This window comes from Entelurus aequoreus, linkage group LG02 (assembly GCF_033978785.1).
Source record: "Entelurus aequoreus isolate RoL-2023_Sb linkage group LG02, RoL_Eaeq_v1.1, whole genome shotgun sequence".
Lineage (NCBI taxonomy): Eukaryota > Metazoa > Chordata > Actinopteri > Syngnathiformes > Syngnathidae > Entelurus > Entelurus aequoreus.
In genome coordinates, this window is record NC_084732.1 from 36,144,063 (window position 1) to 36,166,592 (window position 22,530).

General features: G+C 38.6%; 1 protein-coding gene across 1 annotated transcript in view; it reads left to right on the top strand.

Moving 5' to 3' along the window:
• The first annotated feature begins 351 nt into the window (after window positions 1–351).
• Window positions 352–22,530, top strand: part of hk1 (hexokinase 1) — a 62,179-nt gene continuing 40,000 nt past the window's right edge. Inside the window, exons 1-2 of the mRNA XM_062026003.1 lie at window positions 352–638; window positions 21,097–21,259. Coding sequence (XP_061881987.1) covers window positions 576–638; window positions 21,097–21,259 — 226 coding nt within the window. The 5' untranslated portion in view covers window positions 352–575. The remainder of the gene's footprint in view (window positions 639–21,096; window positions 21,260–22,530) is intronic.

Consider the following 22,530-nt stretch of genomic DNA (forward strand, 5'->3'; position numbering starts at 1 on the left):
CTGTTGAGTCTACTGTACTATAATTAACGGTGAGTTCTGCGTTTCTCTGGCTCTAAGTTGAACTAAAACAGCAACAATGTAGGGTAACTTGTCCCGAAAGTTCCCCTGCTCGTTTAAATGGCAGGCCATAAAGAGGAGGGACCTCCGCCTTTCCTCCTCTTCTGACTTCCTCCACCATCCCGCCCTTGGGCGCTTCTTTCAAGGTTCCGCAGTAACCAATCAGAAGCGAGTATTTCCCCCCCAAACCACATACGCCTCCTTATCCAATCATCTCGTAGATAGTGGGCGGGGCATGTGGTTTTAACCCCTCCCATTGGTCCCTCCTGCTGCTAAACTTGCTCACTTTGCTTCCTGACTTTCATTCACGTGCTGTACCGGGGACTGCCTCACTTATGAAACAACTCTTGACTGGAACCCGGATTTATCTTTATTGCTTAATCTGTTAGTTGTTGGCCTGTTTTATTAATTGAAATAGAAGTTAAGAAGGGTATCTTCTTTTTTTTGTTGTCTTTAATTTCCCCCCCATCTGTATTTGTGGGTCAGCCTGCATGTGTGTGTGAGAGAAGAGCAGCAGGATGATTGCAGCTCAACTACTAGCCTACTACTTCACTGAACTCAAGGATGACCAGGTTAAAAAGGTAAGTGTTGAAAATGGACCCTTCTGGATGTGAGGAGACGGTAAATTAAAAAAAAAAAAGAAGAGGCTTCAAGAGTGGAATTTGTTTACCTGGTTCTCTGCAATGGAAGTCAATTCCAGTTGTCACACTGGCCCTATTTGTCACCAGTCATCCTGTCACCAGTATGTTTGAATTAGAGGTATGATGAAAAGAGAGGAAATACAAAAAGATGAAAGGACAAAAGGCCACAGAGATGAAAGGATTTTTATATATTTCCAGTCTTGTGGTCTTTTTCCTTGCTTCATGTTGGGTTTCTTTGATGGGGAGAATGGTTTGGACCACTCTGTGAATTGCCTTTAGACTGAGACTAACCTCTGTTATGAATTGGCGCTATATGAATGACATTGACCTGGCTCATGAATAAGATTTGAAATTTTGCCTGAATCGGTCAACTTGAGTGGACAAACCGTTGATGAATGTGTTCCTTTCACTAAGCTCTCAGCAGCACAACCCCCCTCTTATTTAGCTAAACATTTTATTTATTGGGACTGTTTAAGTGGCACAATCCTGTCACATCCTGCTGTGACAGTGTTGCCAGGCAACCACACACATGACGCATATTTTCACATTTCCCCTAACATGTGCTTTGTAATTCACACATTAAGCGGGGGCCCCTTTAAGGTGATGTCACCAGCTTCTCAATAAACCACAACTGGTTTCCTCTTGAAATGGAGGAAAACTTTACGCTTGTCACACTTCCTGCTTGTAACCCATCCCTGTTTCTGTGTGTGTGCGTTGGCATCAAACAACGGCCTGCAGTGTCATAAAAGACATGAAGAGCACTCGGGATCTGATGCAATACATCCCATCTCCCTCCCTCTCCTCTCTTTTGCCGGCCTCCCTAAAATAGGCCAGCTTTGAGTCATGTGACCATGTGTGACGTGAAGAAGGCTTACACACACACACACACACACACACACACACACACACACACACACACACACACACACACACACACACACACACACACACACACACACACACACACACACACACACACACACACACACACACACACATCACTGCAGGGCGCCAGGTGTGGAAATGTCCCTGAGTGTGCATTGTTGCCGTGTGTGTGCGCCACTGTGGTTGGTATCAATGCAAGATGGTTGGTGTTGGTGAGGGCAGTGCAGAGGACAGTGTTTTTCCAAATGGGGTGTTTGTGTGTGTGTGTGTGTGTGTGTGTGTGTGTGTGTGTGTGTGTGTGTGTGTGTGTGTGTGTGCGCGTGTGTACAAAACACGGACAACAGCGTCAGGTTTCAGAGCGTCCCCAAGCTTGTGTCAAGGAGAGCAAGGCATTGTTGGCAGAGTGGGGAGGGTGGAGGGAGTAAGAAAAAAGGCTTCGGCTAACCTCCACAAAGCAAAAACTCCAGGTGACGTCACACACAGAGTTGTGTGTCAAAGGTGTGTTGTGTTGAATAGAAAACACGCACGCCATCCTCACGTTTCGTTTATTGATTGTGACTTTGCAAAAAAACGGCCTTAATTTTAGTTCAAAATACTGCAGTCATCCCTCGTTTATCCCGGTTAACTGGTTCCAGACATACAGTAAATGAATTTCCGCCAAATAGGAATCATTACATGTGTCTATTAAGCTTTAAACACATTAATTGACAAAAATAGCCAAAAGTGCATCAAATGCTGTTACACCCCAACTAGAAAAAAAATAAAAAATCTTAATAAGTAAATAAAACAGAAGCCACAGGCTGCTGGATTCCTGAATGGCCCCAGAGAGATACGACCAACAAGCACATAAAGGGCTCATCAACCACCCTCATTTCAATTGTGCTTCAATCGGGGTTACTTTAGAGATCAGTCTCTCCTACATATCTCTGAAATGTACCCCACATGTGTCTTCTTGCCAACAAAGTCATGAATGCTATGTTATTTTTGTATATGTTGAGGGTAGATGACTGAGGTGCTACACCAAATAGTCCACTTACAGGATTCGCTTCAATCCTTTCACCAGTGACCACAGACGAATTAGGAATCATTAGTATACCTTTTTTATATTTTTATAGCTAGAGCATAAAAAACTGTTGACTACCTTCAAAATAAAATGTCAGCATTGTGAGAGAGAGCCCTCTAGACATACAATAACACCCATCAGTCACTTTTACACTCTTTTAATCCAGCATAGGAATGCTGTCTGATGCTGAGCCAATTGGTGGCCACAATACTTAACTGTGCGATCTGACGGGTTTGGTTTGTCTAGTGCAGTGTTTTTCAACCACTGTAGTGTGCCGCGGCACACTAGTGTGCCGTGAGATATTGTCTGGTGTGCCGTGGGAAATTATGCAACTTCACCTAATTGGTCCAAAAAATATTTTTTGCAAATCAATAATTATAGTCTGCAAATAATGTGCCGTTGCTTAGTGTCTGTGCTGTGTAAAACTCGGCAGGGTAACCACGTAATACTCCATGTCAGTAGGTGGCAGCGGGTAGTTAATTGCTTCGTAAAAGTCGTAAAGTGTCGGGTGAGACGAGGATGGTTTGTTGTGATCCCAATATGCAGACCACATCGGGAGGCAGTGTGCAGGTAAAAAGGTATGTAATGCTTAAACCAAAAATTAACGAAAGGGATAGGCAATGGCTATGCAAAAAGGAAAGTAAAACTGAACTGGCTACAAAGTAAACAGAAACAGAACGCTGGACGACAGCAAAAAACTTACGGCGTCCACAAAGTACGTCCGTTCTTGACATGACAATCAACAATGTCCACACAAATAAGGATAGCAACAATGTAAATAGCCTTGTTTGCTAACACAAACCAGGTGCGGGGAATAGCGCTCAAAGGAAGACATGAAACTGCTACAGGAAAACACCAACAAAACAGGAAGGGCCACCAAAATAACAGCGCAAGACAAGAACTAAAGCACTACACACAGGAAAACACTAACAAACTCAAAATAAGGCACGACGACCTGGTGGAGTTTAATTTTTTTAACTATTTCTGCTGGTGGTGCGCCTCCGGATTTTTTAAATAAGAAAAATGTGCCTTGCCTCAAAAAAGGTTGAAAAACACTGGTCTAGTGGCCATTACTACTGTGGTATTAAAATATATTTACTATATTTAAGCATTTGTATGCGTAAACATGCGTGATTCAGGGAAAAACTATCGCAAAATATGCTTTAAATAAATACCAAATTTTTTTTTTATAATCCACGATGTGTCGCGGAAAGACAGTACTGTACACTCCTCATGTTTCAGCAGGCATCTGTATTCTTTTCAAGGGACAATACTACAAAAATACAATTTGGATGTACTTTAGAGCAGTTCTCAAACTGTGGTACGGGTTTCACTAGTGGTACGGGAACTCAATCGAGTAGTACACCAAAGAATTACGTAATTGAATATTCAAACACATTGTTACTGTTAAAACTGTGTGTAATGTTACAGTGGCCAAACATACTAAATATTAAATAAAACCTCTGCCCTGTTGTTAATGACTTTTTAGGCCTACTACGCTACTTTGTTGGTCATTATGGTAGTACTTGGAGAAAAACGTTTGAGAACCAGTTCTTTAGAGTAATCAGTGTACAGCTTGTATAGCAGTATTGCTATACTGTCCTCTGAAAACGAGTCAAAACACAACTGACACTGTTGAAATAGCTGGCAGTACAAGTGAGTACACCTCACAGTAAGATGATGTCAATATTTAGTGGGAGCACAATCCTCTTGGACACACCTCCATGATGACATGTTTCACTTTCTTTCCGCTTGACAATATCCCCGCAGGTGTTCACTCTGTCACCTTTAACTTCCTCAACAAGGTAATTGGGTGTGTTTAAGCTTTTTATCATATTGTTGGAAAACCTGCGTTACAGCCCAGTTTTACCACAGCCCATGTTGCTATTAGGAACAAACAAAAAAATCTTCTGATACGTTAAACATACATTTCTTAAAGTGTGGCTTTAAATAACATAGTGGACATACTACTCTTCTAGTACTGAGTAGGAGAACAAAGACTCCAAATTTGGTTGCCGATGTACGCAGTAATATTTTGTGTCATTTCCATAATCAAGGGACAACTGTATATTAAATATCCATCCCATCCATCCATTTTCTACCGCTTATTCCCTTCGGGGTCGCGGGGGGCGCTGGAGCCTATCTCAGCTACAATCGGGCGGAAGGCGGGGTACACCCTGGACAAGTCGCCACCTCATCACAGGGCCAACACAGATAGACAGACAACATTCACACTCACATTCACACACTAGGGCCAATTTAGTGTTGCCAATCAACTTATCCCCAGGTGCATGTCTTTGGAGGTGGGAGGAAGCCGGAGTACCCGGAGGGAACCCACGCAGTCACGAAGCATGTCTGGCAAATCCTCGTCCTGCAGGGATAATACTTATTGGGAACCTTGTTTATTTATCGCTACGGAGGTGAGAATTAGTGATTTAGAAGTAGAAAAAACACTGTGGGCAGAAGTTAGCTGCTCCCTAGCTATATTTTAAAGCACCGCGTGCACAGCGGTGCTCCAGTGTTTATAGCTTCACCTTTATCCTTAGTTTTAAAGCCAAAAGACGTCCATTCTCCCTCTTCTATCTCCACACCGTTTCCACTTGTAAGTGCTCTCTGTGTGTGTGTGTGTGTGTTGACTTGTAACATGCGCCTTGGCTCATATTACCAGCAGTGTCACCACTGCGCGCCATCATGTCCATGAAAAAAAAAAGTACCGGTAATTTTCAAAAACATTATAGTTACTTTTTTACTTCATTAGCACTGCAGTACTTCATCAGTACCGGTATACCAAACAACGCTAATTGCTATTAATTTTTTCCTCAATAAACCTTAGCTCCCCAGTATCAATGCACTCATGCAACCTTAGACCATAACGCTACCGCCACCATGCTTGACTGTAGGCAATATACAATTATCTTTCCAAATATTTACATAATAATGGCTGTGTGTTGACTCTTTTCAATGGATGGTAAATCTAAACTGCTGTACAAACTGTGCACTGAATAAACCGCAAGTGTCAAACTGGAGGCCTGGGTGCTAGACCCAGCCTGCAAATAATGTGTGTCACTGAAGTACTTTATTTATCTTACTAAATGTATTAATTCTTCCAATTTTGACCGAAAAAATGCATCTACTGCATGCAATTGCATATATTTTAAACTTAATAGTATCTAAGTTCAAACCCCGGCCGAGTCATACCAAAGGCTATAAAAATGGGACCCATTACCTCCCTGCTTGGCACTCAGCATCAAGGGTTAGAATTAGGGGTTAAATCACCAAAATGATTCCCGAACGCAGCCACCGCTGCTGCTCACTGCTCCCTTCACCTCCCAGGGGGTGGAACAAGGGGATGGGTCAAATGCAGAGGATAATTTAGTGTGTGTGTGTGACTATCAGTGGTACTTTAACTTTAATATGCAGAAAATATAATGTACTTCAACATTTTTTGTTAAAATAAAGATAAATAATTGCTTGACTTTTGATGTCAAAGCAAGTTATCCATCAAATTTTACGGGAAAAAATATAATAAAAAATGCATAGGCAATTTTGCAATAATATAATGGGGCAATTATACGTTTATATTCATACAGTATATATTCACTGTTACAAGCAGCCCTCTGATGGCAGCCTTAACTGCAATGTGGCGCTCAATTAAAATTAGTTTGACACTGGACGAAAGTATACCCATGCTGCATTTCTGTATGGTGGTGCCTCAACTTTAACAGTTATTTGAGATAACAGCTCTCTCTCAGCTAATTGTTATGCTTTAAGTTGCTAGCAAAAGTTTGAGTTACAAACATCCCCACCATTATTTCGCAGAGCAAATGTCACAGTAAACGCCTTACTCTCTAGCATTAGTCTAAATCATCTATCTCTATTGACAACTTTTCAACATGTGCTGGACATGCAGGAGAACAGAAAGAATGTTGATTTAATAAAAAAAATAATGTTTCTCACTGAACCACGATGTGAACTAACTGAAAAAAAAAAACAGATTCACAAAAATACATCTTTAGCTTATAGCTAAGATGTACATACATTTGTTTTTCCAACAATGAGAAAGAAGAAAATGTGAAGGACAGTTCTGAGAAGAACAAGCGGATGTTATTCATTAAATTAAAGAAAGAGAGAGTCAGAAACATGACGCGTGGCGTTGACTTGTTGAAACAGTTGCAGTGTATGATTGCTAGTCTGCACCATACTGAAGCAGAATGAGTCTGATGCCAGCAAATAATGTTAGAATAATATTTAAACAGCAGACCTTTATCCATGAAGTAATGGAGAAGCTGCTAATGGTGTGTTTGACGGTGAAACAGCTGGAAGGAGATACCGTAGAATTCCACTCTCAAATGCCATACATCAGGGGTCACCAACGCGGTGCCCACGGGCACCAGGTCGCCCGTAAGGACCAGATGAGTCGCCCGCGGGCCTGTTCTAAAAAAAAAAAAAAAAAAAAAAAAAAAAAGATTTTTATTTTTATTTTTTAAATTAAATCTACATAGAAAAAACACAAGATACACTTTCAATCAGTGCATCAACCCAAACAACCTCCCCCATGCACACTCATCCACACCCACTCACACAAAAGGGGTTATTTCTTTCTGCTACCAATATTCTGGTTCCCACAACATAGACAACACATCTGCAAGGGACACAGTCCCTGAAGCACACATGATTGTATAGGCTGCTGGTCCACTAACATTTTCATTAATTACTATTTTTTATGTAATTATTTTTATATTGTTTTACTTTCTTTTTTATCCAACAAAATGTTTTTTTTATTTATTTATCTTTTTTTATTTTATTTTTAAAAAAAGGGCCTTATCTTCAACAGACCAGGTTGTCAATGAAATTAGATTTGTTTAAAGGGTTTTTTAAACCAGGCCCAGTCCAGATAATGTCCAAGTAGGACTCAGCAACACACACCTTCATTCATGTACACAGAAAAAAATTAGGGAACACAACAGATTGCATATAATTTATAAACAAAATTACATTTTCAAAATAAGCATTTATGTACAGTCCAGATTATGTCCAGGTCACTCAAATTAGGGAAGACAACAACAGATATCATATAATCTATAAACATAATTATACTTTCAAAATAAGCCTTTGAGGACTTCTCATCTTTTTTTTTATAAGTTTTTTGGCATCATTATCGTTTTCAACCATGTAACTTTCTAAAGTTAGAAAATACTGAATAAATGTTTTAAAGAAAGTAATACTAAGTGAATATCTGTTTTTGGCCTTAAAAATAAACATTTTACCGAGTACTATAATTAAATTGACTAAATCATGATTGTCAATTAACTCTCCTAAAATAACAGAAACCACATTAAGCTTCATAAACAAACCAATCCTTAAACACATTTTTTCAACTTCCACCCAAAACAAAGACACAATATGACAATACCAAAACAAATGCAGGGTGGATTCAGGCTCCTGACAACAAAATCGGCAATCATCTGACTTTGTCATATTCCATAATTTTAACATTTTCCCTGTGGGTAAGAAGTTATAAATAATTTTAATTTGAAAATAACGATTTTGCACATCGATAGTGGTTTTATAGATTAGTTTGAATATGGCATCCCATGGCAACGGGCAGTCAAAAAAGTCCTCCCATTTTCCATTTGTGTTGTATGAGGCAGCCTTCAAAGATTTCTTTATTAAATAAAAATTATATATTTTTCTATTTATTTTAGTTCCTTTTTGCCAACTAGAATTTCTTATTAGAGGTTTACAAACTAATAATTTAGTAGTTCCATAATTAATTATTTGTTTCCATCTTTTCCCAATTACTCCAGTTAGTTGATAAAATGAAAAGCTTGAGCAAGCATCACCATACATAGCTCTAAATTCATCATACTTCATAATTTTACCATTCTCATTGATAATATCATTGACAAAAATGATTACTCTTTCAAACATATTTTTCCAAAAGAAAGGCTTTCCATCTATTACAATATTAGAGTTCATCCATATTAACTGCTGCAAAATATCGTCTCTTTTTTCTGGCACATAAAATTGAAAACACCACTATGAGTGGATTGTTTCCTTTATGAACCCCGCCATGTTTCCCAGCAGACTCTCTGGGAGGGGATCACTTGTAAAAAAAGGATACAATTTCTTTTGATACAGTACATGTTTTTTGTCCAACAGGACATTTGTGTACCACTCAATGTTTAAATACATCTTTGGAACAATTGATGCTTTTAAAGACAGACACATAGCTTCAAGGTTGAGAAGTTTCAGGCCCCTATATTCATACTCTTTGTACAAAACCTTTCTTTTAAACTTTTCTGGTTTGCCGTTCCAGACAAAATCGAAGACCCTCCGCTCATAAATCTTAAAAAAGTTTTGTGATGGAGCTGGTAATGACAAAAACAAATAAATAAATTGAGGAATAATTAACGAGTTGGCAATAGACATTTTACCACACAAGGTTAGGGATTTCCCTTTCCATAATTGCATAATTTTGTCCAGCTTTCTTAGTCGATTATCATAATTTACTGAGCCTAGATCTTCCAGATTTTCTGGGACAACAAAACAGGCACTTTGCATTCCATTCGAAAGGACGTTCCTTTTAGATTTCCGATCCTTAACATTTTACATTTATCATAATTAAGCTTAAGGCCAGATTGCTGTGAAAATATGTCCAAAAGATTAAGAAGGTTCCGCAAACAATGAGGAAAAATCTTATCTTTGGGAATCAGCCTTTTCTGACATGAACTTCATCAAGAACAAACACAGAACACGCCTCACTGATGCACATCTGCAAGACTCACTCAGAGTTGCAGTGTCAAGTTACACACCAGAGTACAACACACTAGTTAACAGCATGCAATGCCAGGCTTGCCACTAACTGACAAAGAAACAGATAACAGATTTGGTGTCCAGTTCAAAGTGTGACATGATTTAAAAATTTGAGAGTTTACTTTTGTATTTTACATGAGTTATTATTTGTACAAACATGGTGCAAAGTAATTCATGATTTGTTAAAAAATGTTAGTGGCTAGCTAGTTAAAATGGGATATTGTGATTTCACAAGACTGTCTTAGAAGTGATCATTTGAAAATGTTCAATTTGAAAAATGTGCACTTAGAGAAAATATAAAAATAAAGTGTTGCATATTGATATTTATCTGTTTCTATATATATTTATTGTGAGAAATCATTAAGATGATCAGTGTTTCCACAAAGATAAATATCATTAATTATTAATAATAACAGAGTTAAAGGTAAATTGAGCAAATTGGCTACTTCTGGCAATTTATTTAAGTGTGTATCTAACTGGTAGCCCTTCGCATTAATCAGTACCCAAGAAGTAGCCCTTGGTTTCAAAAAGGTTGGTGACCCCTGCCATACATTATTATATTACTTAATAAAATTAATGTAGTTGTTTGTACTACAATCTATTGTATTATTTTCTTACAATACTTATCTAAAAGTTTTTTTTTTTTTACAAGGCATGTCTCATTTAATGGGTTACTTCATAAAATTATTGTAGTTCTTACATTCTGTTGTATTGTTTTCGTACAATAATTATTATAGAAAAGTTAATTTTTATTTTTAAAATGAATGTCTAATTTTTTAAATTGAAGGCATTGATTTGAGATACAAGTGTTTTGAGTTAAGAGCTTTGTCGCAGAACCAAGTTGATGTATTACTGTAATGTCCCTTGAGAAGATACTGTATATTAAAATTGTTGTGTGAGGGGGTGTACCATTGTACTCTCAAGTAGACTTTGGGAGATTCTGTATTCATGACAATATTGATTAAAATGTCCAGTAAATGGTAATGGCTAGCCATAAAAAGAAAGCTGAAAGAGAGTCACACCTCTATAAAATTGCTATTTACTGTAAATATGAATATGGCAAACATTTACTTATTTTTAAGTCTACTAACTAACTCTAACCGATTTCTTGATATTGTTCCAAGCTAAAACATGCACAACTTAACTTAAGGAAGTCTCATTTTCCCATCACTCATTTCCGCTTAAACTCCCTTTTTCATGCTGATGATTTTTGCGATACTGCAGAATGGTTGCACTATTAACTCGCTATTCATGTGACATTTGGCTTTATCAAAATGGAATTTTCCATTTGAGGCAGTTCCATTTTAATGGCTTTGATAAATTGCTGCGTCATAGCTTTCTGCTGCAAAGTCATGTGACACTTCACTTCACTTGTATCACTCCTGCTGCAGCAGCTGAATGAGATGTGGCCGGTAGAGGAAAGGAAGTTGTTTAAAAATGGTAAAAAAATAATTAAAAAAAGAACTGTTCAGATTATTTAATCAAGCATACCACCTTAATTAAAATAATGGTAAATGGAAGGAGGAGCACATCATCAATGAGGTCATTTCAATATTAATCTTAAGTGAGTGTAATTAATTGCCGTGGAAGTTAATGTTGGCCAACCTCTAATATGTCTGGAAACATTTGTTCCATTGAAAAAAAAAAAAAAAATGAATACATCAAAAATAATAAAAGAACTGTTTTATAGTAATTTTCAAAGTGTTCACTGTCATGCAAGTGTAAGGAGTATACCTTTTGTAGGAGAGTACAGAGACTAGCGGAAGGAACGGCTTGGTAAGTGAGTCATCTTGCAATAAGACTCAACTTATATACTTCATAATTTTTAGTAATAAAAATAGCATGCTGTCCCTTAGCACTGCAGTATTATTATTATACTCCATGGTCTCCATATTGTTGCAGGGGTCTAGGTTATTGATGCCCTCAGTCTCTTCTCAGATAAAACAAGTCTGTTTTATGTGATGGTTTCATGGAATGTACTGCAATAATAAAGCAAAAGGGTACAGTACGGTGCATCCGGCGCTTCACTTTCTCCACATTTTGTTATGTTTACAGTCTTATTTCAAACATTGCAATAAGCAACATTTATAAAATAAACATTTATTTTTGTCCTCAAAATTCTACACACAATACCCCATAATGGCAATGTTTCCATAACGTTTTTTGCAAATTTAATTAAAAAAAAAAATTACATGTACTTAAAGGCCTACTGAAAGCCACTACTACCGACCACGCAGTCTGATAGTTTATACATCAATGATGAAATCTTAACATTGCAACACATGCAAATACGGCCGGGTTAGATTAGTAAAGTGCAATTTTAAATTTCCCGCGAAATACCCTGCTGAAAACGTCTTGGTATGATGACGTTTGCGCGTGACGTCCCGGATTGTAGTGGACATTTTGGGACACCATTGTGGCCAGCTATAAAGTCGTCTGTTTTCATCGCAAAATTCCACTGTATTCTGTGTTGGTGAATCTTTTGCATTTTGTTTAATGAACAATGAAGACAGCAAAGAAGAAAGCTGTAGGTGAGAAGCGGTGTATTAGCGGCCGGCTGCAGCAACACAAACACGTAGCCGGTGTTTCATTGTTTACATTCCCAAAATATGACAGTCAAGCTTTACCATTGGCCTGTGGAGAACTGGGACAACAGAGACTCTTACCAGGAAGACTCTGAGTTAGATACGCGCTACCGTGAGTACGCAGCTGCGGCTTCCAAACATTTGATCGCTTGCCCGTACGTGCGTTCCGCTATGTGCATGTCACGTACGTAACTTTGAGGACTTTGGGGAAATATATGTGCTGTATGAACTTTGCGGAGGTGAACGGTACTTTGGGCTGTGGGATTGAGTGTGTTGTGCGGGTGTTTGATTTGTATTGGCGGGTTATATGGACGGGAGGGGGGAGGTGTTTGTTATGCGGGATTAATTTGTGGCATATTAAATATATGCCTGGTTGTGTTGTGGCTAGTAGAGTATGTATATGTCTTGTGATATTTACTATTTTAGTCATTCCCAGCTGAATATCAGGTCCCACCCGCCTCTCACAGCATCTTCCCTATCTGAATCGCTTCCACTGCCCTTTAATCCTTCACTCTCATTTTCCTCATCCACGAATCTTTCACCCTCGCTCAAATTAATGGGGTAATCGTCGCTTTCTCGGTCCGAATCGCTCTCGCTGCTGGTGGCCATGATTGTAAACAATGTGCAGATGTGAGGAGCTCCACAACCTGTGACGTCACGCTACTTCCGGTACAGGCAAGGCTTTTTTATCAGCGACCAAAAGTTGCAAACTTTATCGTCGATGTTCTCTACTAAATCCTTTCAGCAAAAATATGGCAATATCGCGAAATGATCAAGTATGACACATAGAATGGACCTGCTATCCCCGTTTAAATAAGAAAATCTCATTTCAGTAGGCTTTAAGAATTCATAGCCTTTGCTCAATACGTATCGTTAGGCAGTTTCGCCCATTCCTCTTTGCTGATTCCTCTTTGCAGCACCTCTCAAGCTCCATCAGATTAGATGGGAAGTGTTGGTTTTCATCCAGGATGTCTCTGTGCATTGCTGCATTCATCTTAGTCTAGTCAGAGAGGTGACCAAGAACCCGATGGTCACTCCGTCAGAGCTACAGCATTCCTTTGTGGAGAGAGGAGAACCTTCCAGAAGGGCAACCATCTCTGCAGCAATCCACCAATCAGACCTGTATTGTAGAATGGCCAGACGGAAGCCATTTATTTGTAAAAAGTTTGTCAAAATTCACCTGAAAGACTCTCAGACCATGAGAAACAATATTCTCTGGTCTGATGAGACAGACATTGAACTCTTTCGCCTGAATGCCAGGAATCATGTTTGGAGGAAAACTGGCACCGCTCATCACCAGGCCAATAACATCCCTACAGTGAAGCATGGTGGTGGCAGCATCATGTTCTGGGGATGTTTTTCAGCGGCAGGACCTGAGAGACTAGTCCGGATAAAAGCAAAAAGAAATGCAGCAATGTACAGAGACATCCTGGATAAAAAACAAACGCTACCCATCCAACCTGATGGAGCTTGAAAGATGCTGCAAAGAGGTATAGGCGAAAAAGTGTGCCAAGCGTGTGACTTCATATTAAAAAAAGACTTGAGGCTGTAATTGCTGCCAAAGGTGCATCAAGAAAGTTTTGAGCAAAAAAGTTTTTTTTTTTTTTTTTTTACTAATTTGCAAAATTAAAAAACATGTTCACATTGTCATTATGAGGTATTGTGTGTAGACTTTTGAGGACAAAATTGTTGTGTTTTTTTCATTTTGGAGCAAGGCTGTGACATAACAAAATGTGGAAAGAGTAAAAGTGCTTTGAATACTCTTCAAATGCACTGTTGTTATGGACTTGTGCTGCTCTGTGTCATGAAATACGTAACTGAGGTGCAACGCAAACTTTTTCAAACCCCGCCAGGCAACTCCACTCCAAGTGATGTAAACAAATGATACAACACAGGAGCAAGTTGACCCGTCTCATCTGATGTGCTGAGATTGTGTTTTTTTGTTTTAGGGACAATTAAGAGCATGTGTTTGTTTCCATGCAGACTCCACATGTAGGCACATCATAGGGAATGTAACACCTGCACAGTGTAATTAACACTTGTACACACTGGCTTGTTTGGACAATTTAATTGTGCAGTAACTACGTCATGTGATAACTTTTAGAATTAACCGCTGATTCCTATACTTTTTACTTGGACTTAATGAATGATTATGTGATTTTTGCCTTTAACTTGTTGATTATTTACTCATATTGGGCGAAATAAAATATGTTTTTATTAACACACTTTAATTCAATACAATACATTCATATTAAATATAGCATTATAAGAAAATATTAAATAATCAAATTAGTCTATTTTATTACAATTGCTTGAGCAGAATAAATTCATGTCGTGCAAAATATGTGTGTGTGTATATATGTATGTGCAGATTTTCCCGCAGCATTTTGTTGTTAAGGCGGCCGCCTTAACAACAAAGAGCCACCGCCTAAACTAAAGTCTTAACAAGCTGCTCCGCTTAATTCTGCCTCTTCCTCTGTCAGTACGTCTCTGCAGCACCCAGCATTGTCCCACCCACACAACCATCTGATTGGTTACACGCAGAGCGGTAACAGCCAATCAGCAGTGCGTATTCAGAGCGCATGTAACAGCCAATCAGCAGTGCGTATTCAGAGTGCATGTAACAGCCAATCAGCAGTGCGTATTCAGAGCGCATGTAACAGCCAATCAGCAGTGCGTATTCAGAGCGCATGTAACAGCCAATCAGCAGTGCGTATTCAGAGCGCATGTAACAGCCAATGAGCAGTGCGGATTCAGAGCGCATGTAACAGCCAATCAGCAGTGCGTATTCAGAGCGCATGGAGTCAGTGCTCCTTCCGTGGAGTGAGCAGAAAGGTAAGCATAAGGCAGCGGACTCTCCCCAAATTATAATAAACACTTCCAAGTCAACTACTAGTAACATCACTATGAGCCCTTTGAAGTTCTAGAAACATAAGCGGCAGCTCAGCTCGCTCGCAGTCCTTGAGGTGAACACTAATTAGCTTTTAGCGTAACGTTAGCTCACTGTGCGGTGTGTTTGCGTGCGTGCGTGCGTGCGTGCGTGTGTGTGCGTGTGCGTGTGCGTGTGTGTGTGTTACGGACAGCAAAGCCCTGTCTGTCTGAGAGAAAGACAAGCATTATTGACCTACAGTTAACAACTAAGTTATTTTACTTTACCTTTTTCTGTGTTGATTGAGCTGTGTTGAAGCAGCAAAAAAGGACATTATGTTAAAAAATGTGTGACAAATTCAATCAAGTGCACTGCGCAGTAGAGTGATGAACGGGTCCGGTTGTGTCAAGCAAAACTAAAACTAAAGCAACCAGATTGTCACGATTCAGCGGCCTCGTCATTCTGACCGGAAAGCGGAGCTTAGCAGACCCATTGCCGGGTAAAGTGAAGGGCGTTACCCCCGACGAAAACATCGGCCCTGGAGGGAACGTCTGCTCTGTGCTCCTCAACGTCATGGAAGCCAAACAGCAGGACAGTTGTAATAACTACTAATTACCTGTCACTCTTTATAATTCATTGTGCAAATCTGAATGCTTATTATTGAAATGTTTATCTACGTTTGAAGCAAATGTGGTAATACTAATCGCCACATTTAACGAGGCGTGTTTTAAAGCGACACTTGCAGCGTGGGGCCTCCCTGTTTAAAGCGTCACCTTTATCGTTAGGTTTGAAGCCAAATACCTCCATATTGCGCTTCACGCACCCCCTTTATTAACCAGTAGAAATTAAGTGTTTTGCCACTCTTCCTCTCCAAGATGTTATTGCTTGTATGCCCTTTGTGTGTGCCTTCTGACACACTCAACATCTTGCGCCTCAACTCTGTAGTCACCGCCGCACAGCATATTAATGACTTTATACAAAAAAATCTCTATAATTTAAGGCTTTGTTGTTTTAAAAAAGCCAAAACCAGAGAAATATTTATAATGTTTATGAATGTAAATATGTATGCCATATTTTATACACTTTGATCAGAAAGCACATCTATCCATATTCTTGTTGTTATTTGGATTTGGTTCAACAAATGTCTGACTAGTAAATAGTGTGTCTGACATACCGGATCCAGCCTGAATAATCCAGTTATTTCCTGTCAAGCCCTGACATTTACACTGTAAAGACCTTTTAAAAAAAATACGGTGAGGTTCATGGCAGGGAGTTGCAATTTGCACTAACACCTAACATGTTACCTGTTGCTTTTATGTCTTGTGTGCAGTGGAAAATCTGAATTAAGCAATATGCGGCAGGGCTCCAAATTGCTTCATTCTTTTCATGATGATGCAACTCTGGATTGTTTGACATCCTGTTCCACAATAAGCACTGTGTCGTTGTGTTGCAGACAGTGTTAATGCTTCAAATATATATTTTAAAGCGGGAATTATGCCGATAAGTAGGTCTGTCAATGTTACCATGTTACCTTATGCGATTGATAAAAAAAAAATATATATACGCAATATTAATGTGTAAATGCAGATTGATCGTACAATTTATTTAAGGCTGCAGCTAACGATTATTTTTCTATCGATTAATCTATAGATTATTTTTTTCGATTAATCGGTTAATCTATAGATTATTTTTTTTGATTAATCTATAGATTATTTTTCCTTTTACCGATTATTTTTTTATTCAAAATGAAGAGGAAAAAATAAATGTAGGCCCGTTTTTTCAAAAGGCATGGCTTTTATTTACAAAAAAAAAGAAGTATGGCCACTCAGTCAACATTGACAACAACATGACTAAATATTCTGTAACAATGTAAACATTTAAAACTTTTAACATTTAACAAAATTAAAAGTAGCTTATTTGCTTTTTAATGTGCAAATATACAAGTCAACATCCAGTGCAAATCTTAATATTCTGCAATAGTATAAGCATTTCAAAAGTAAAGGTATTGCTTATTTTGCTTTAAAATGTGCAAAAATAAAGATAAACATCCAATACAAAAAAGGGCAAAACGAAATATTCTGTAACAACAGTGTAAACATTTCAACAAAAGTGAAAGTATTGCTTATTTGCTAAAATGTGCAAAAATAAAGATAAACATCCAATACAAACAAGTGCCAATCTAAATATTCTGGAGCACTGTAAACATTAAGTATTGCTTTTAAAATGTGCAAAATAAACATCCAGTCCAACACAGTACACAATAACCAATTCTACTCATTCCAGTGAGTGACTAACAGTTGTAATGAAGAAAGGTTAGCATGTGTACATGCTCTGGTTCTTTTCTTGTTTACAATATTCCCAGCAGCTGAAAATAGGCGCTCAGAAGGGGTCGATGTGGCTGGAACTGAGAGCTAATTAGCCTTCACCTCAAGCCAGGACTGCGAGCGAGCTGAGCTGCAGTTTATATTTCTAGAAGGTCAACGGGCTCATAGTGATGTTACTAGTAGTTGACTGGGAGGTGTTTATTATCATTTGGGGAGAGTCCGCTGCCTGATGCTCACCTGCTAAACACCTATCTGCTCGACGCTGAAGCGCTGACTACATGCGCTCTGAATACGCACTGCTGATTGGCTGATAATGCTTCGTGTGTACCAATCAGATGGTTGTGTGAGTGGGACAATGCTGCGTGTGTACCAATCAGATGGTTGTGTGGGTGGGACAATGCTGCGTGCTGAGACAGAGGCAGAGGAGCGAAGCAGCTTGTTAAGACTTTAGCAGCTAAAGTTAGCTTTAGCTTAGAAACTCGTTCGGTACACCCCCGTACCGAACCGAAAGCCCCGTACCGAAACGGTTCAATACAAAACACGTACCGTTACACCCCTAGCAGATACAAATGACACATTCATGTTTTTGCGTAATGATGACAACGTATGCTCACGCGGACGATTGACTAGTTGATGGTTTTCTTTTCAAATGTTCGTTCATAGCCGTTGTGCTGCTATGATAGGCCATTTCCGCTCGACACAGTGTGCATACAACAACATTATTAGGCCGTTTATTGAAATACTCCCACACTTTTGACCACTTTTGGCATGCTTTTCCCCCCTCGCTCGCACCGCTCGCATCGTCTGCTTTGATCGTCTGCTTTGCGCTTCGCCATGACGGTAGTGTGACGTAAATATGCGACGCGTCGACACCGTTTACGTAACCGATGACGTCGACTACGTCGACGCGTCGTTTCAGCCTTAAATTTATTTTGACCTTTACCTTACCCGAGGAGGGTTACCCGAAAGGCGGCGCGGGTGTTTTTATGGTCAGTTATCAAATTTGCTGGTAAATTTTGCATCACATAAAAGGGGACTATCAATTTAAAAAAATTATGGTAATTTGCATATATTGCAGTGATTACTTCTGTAACCATCGAAGCACAATGAGTTCAAAACATCTTCTAAAACAGCGATTAATTGTGATTGAACAAAAATCAAAAGTGTGATTAATTGAGTTTTCAGCACTATCATAAGTAGAAGTAGAGGTGACACTTTCTAAATAAAAGAGTCTCCGCATAAACGCGGAGAACTCTTAACCGGTAGCAGCAAATTTTTCAGTGGCGGGCCATCAAAAATAAATACATTTATTTGGAATTAATGACATGATTACAAATTGTATACTGCATCTTAACAATTGCACATTTCAAGTCCTGCACATTTACATTTATGCTCTGATCGATGCTCTAGTATTGATCATATGTACATAGGAGGCTGTTTATTTTGTGTATATTTTCCTCCTTTTCTTATTCCAAATTTGTATTCTTATTTTCAGAATCAGAATCAGAAGTACTTTATTAATCCCCAAGGGGAAATTTATATTTTCAGCACAATCCCATTCAAGATCAGAAAAACATTACAGGGAGACAGAAAAATCGCAATCTATTGTTATCCATTCTGTACTCTTATAGAAATGTCTGATGTAGCGAAGTAATTTTCCTGCTAAGGAGCAATAAAGTATCTTGCAATCTAGTTATACAGGATGTGACCATATAAAAAAAACTTTACAATCTCAACGGTTTTATCACCTCTGCTAAGGAGTGTATATTTTTATTGACGATTTGTTTGACTCACTTCCTGGATATAGTTTTTTACAACGTTCTCCTGGATTTTCTGAAGATGGTTGCAATTTTTTTCCCTATATTTCCCAACTTCATTGTGTCATAAATTGTTTTCATATATTATTTTCCAAACAATTTTGTCAAATATCAAATTTTAATATTTACTCTTTGCAGCGGAAACAAGTCATTGGCCATGGCTTACATTTATCTGTTCCAGAGTCAAACTGCCCACATCATAAAACCTTTATTTATGAACAATTTTTAGGTAGCATTTTAACATACAAGTGTAAAAATGAGTCATACTTGCCAACCTTGAGACCTCCAATATCGGGAGGTGGGGGGTAGGGGGTGGGGGGGGCTTGGTCGGGGTGGGGGTTGGGGGCGGGGTTGGGGGCGTGGTTATTTACAGCTAGAATTCACCAACTCGAGTATTTCATATATATTTCATATATATATATATATATATATATATATATATATATATATATATATATATATATATATATATATATATATGTATGAAATACTTGACTTTCAGTGAATTCTAGCTATATATATATATATATATATATATATATATATATATATATATATATATATATATATATATTATTTATTTTATTTATTTTATTTATTTATTTTATTTACATAAAATAAATACTTGAATTTCAGTGTTCCGTTGGCTATCCATTAGATGGCAGTATTGTCCTGTTTAACTTCTCCGTTCATGATGAGTATATCATTTCAGCCACCGTGTTCAATGGAGAAGTCTGTTCTACATATTTACAGGCAACATACACCTTCCCCTTCGAACTGTCCTGGACGAACTGAAATTCTTGTTTCCATTCGTTTTGGAACTTGCAAGCGTATTGGGAAAGCGGACGTGAGAACAGGCTGTCCCCACTCAGTCTCAGGTCCGCATTGAGCTGGAGGGGGCGTGGCCTCCAGCTCCGGCTGAATACCGGGAGTTTGTCGGGAGAAAATCTCTGCCGGGAGGTTGTCGGGAGAGGCGCTGAATACCGGGATTCTCCCGCTAAAAACGGGAGGGTTGGCAAGTATGAAATAAGTTAACCTCAATAAGACATACAAAGCGGATGCACTATATTTCAAATATGGTTCTTAAACTTCATACACCAGAAAGCAAAAATGTCACAATAATGTAAAAACATCAGTTCACCTTCAAATAATGTTGTGTGTATTGTATAGTGCGGGGGTCGGCAACCCGCGGCTCTAGAGCCGCATGCGGCTCTTTAGCGCCGCCCTAGTGGCTCTCTGGAGATTTTTCAAAAATGTATGAAGAATGGAAAAAGATGAGGGGAAAAAAAATCTATTTTTTTGTTTTAGTATGGTTTCTGTAGGAGGACAAACATGACACAAACCTCCCTAATTGTTATAAAGCACACTGTTTATATTAAACATGCTTCACCGATTCGAGTATTTGGCGAGCGCCGTTTTGTCCTACTAATTTTGGCGGTCCTTGAACTCACCGTATAGTTTGTTTACATGTATTACTTTCTCCGACTTTCTAGGACGTGTTTTATGCCACTTCTTTTTCTGTCTCATTTTGTCCACCACACTTTTAACGTTGTGCATGAATGCACAATGGTAAGTTTTGTTGATGTTATTGACTTGTGTGGAGTGCTAATCAGACATATTTGGTCACTGCATGACTGCAAGCTAATCGATGCTAACATGCTATTTAGGCTAGCTATATGTACATATTGCATCATTATGCCTCATTCGTAGCTATATTTGAGGTCATTTAGTTTACTTTAAGTCCTCTTAATTAACTGTATATCTCATGACAGACTGTCTGTATGTAATATAGCTTTTAATTTTTTGCGGCTCCAGACAGATTTGTTTTTGTATTTTTGGTCCAATATGGCTCTTTCAACATTTTGGGTTGCCGACCCCTGGTATAGTGTGTGTCTGTGATAAGGTTTTTGAAAATAAGAATAAAATTACGACTACCAAAAACTGTTTCAGTGTAGCAAAGGTTTTATTTGTACAAAAGTTGGCCTACAGTGTAATTGGATGTTGTTATATTTAATGGTTGCTTATGTGTGTTTTGTCAGATTGACAAGTACTTGTACTTCATGCGCTTCTCCGATGAGACGCTGGTGGACATCATGCAGCGGTTCCGCATGGAGCTCGTCAAAGGACTGGGACGCGACACCAACGCCACGGCGTCTCTAAAGATGTTGCCAACATTTGTGCGCTCTATCCCCGACGGCTCAGGTATGTGCTTAGTCAACACATATATAAAAGCAAATGTTCCTTTATGGGCACAGGTGTCAAACTTAAGGCCATGGGGCATGACCCGGGCGGCCACATAATTTTATATAGAATCCTGGAAATAATCTTCATAAAGTACTTTTGTCTTTTTTTAACTAAAAAGCCTGCTCAGTGGCCTTGTGGTTAGAGTGTCCGCCCTGAGATTGGTAGGTCGTGAGTTCAAACCCCGGCCGAGTCATACCAAAGACTATAAAAATGGGATCCATTACCTCCCTGCCTGGCACTCAGCATCAAGGGTTGGAATTGGGGGTTAAATCACCAAAAATTATTCCCAGGCGTGGCCATCGCTGCTGCTCACTGCTCTCCTCACCACCCAGGGGGTGGAACAATGGGATGGGTCAAATGCAGAGGGTAATTTCACCACACCTAGTGTGTGTGACTATCAGTGGTACTTTAACTTTAACTTTTAAACACAGTGTATCTGGAAAATATTCAGAGCGCTTTACTTTTTCCACATTTTGTTATGTTACAGCCTTATTTATGGGGTATTGCCTGTAGAATTTTGAAGACAATTAATTTATCCAATTTTGGAATACGGCAGTAACATAACAAAATGTGGAAAAAGTGAAGCACTCTGAATACTTTCCAAATGCATTGTATATTTGTTATTTTCAGTTTGACAGAAAAAAATGTATCTACTGCATGTAGTTGAATATCTTTGAAACAATCTAATAAACAATGTATCCATCCATCCATCCATCCATTTCCTACCGCTTATTCCCTTCGGGGTCGCGGGGGGCGCTGGAACCTATCTCAAAATATTATATAAACATATGATCCAAACATTGTTTTGTTAAATTAAAAACACTTAAATAGCTCCTTGACTTATGATTTCAATGTAAATTATCCACCAAAGTGTACAGTAGACTGTAAAAATGACATGATAGATTTTACGGTAAAAAGCAAGCAGCTCAGTCGCCATAATTTTACTGTTAAAAAAACAGTTACCACTTTTCCATTTACAGAAAATACACAACAACAGAATATTTTACGGCACAAACACTAGCAGCTTAGTTGCCAGAATTTTAGTGTGATACCATTTTTTTATTTACAGTAATATGCTGTAAAAAGACACATTTTACGGTAAATTCCTCCCTTTTTTAATTTAGTTTTAACGGTAAAAATGTGGCGACTGAGCTGACAGTTTTTACCGCAAAACCTACAGATTTATTTAACCCTGTATGTAAAAAAAATAAAATAAAAATCAAACAATC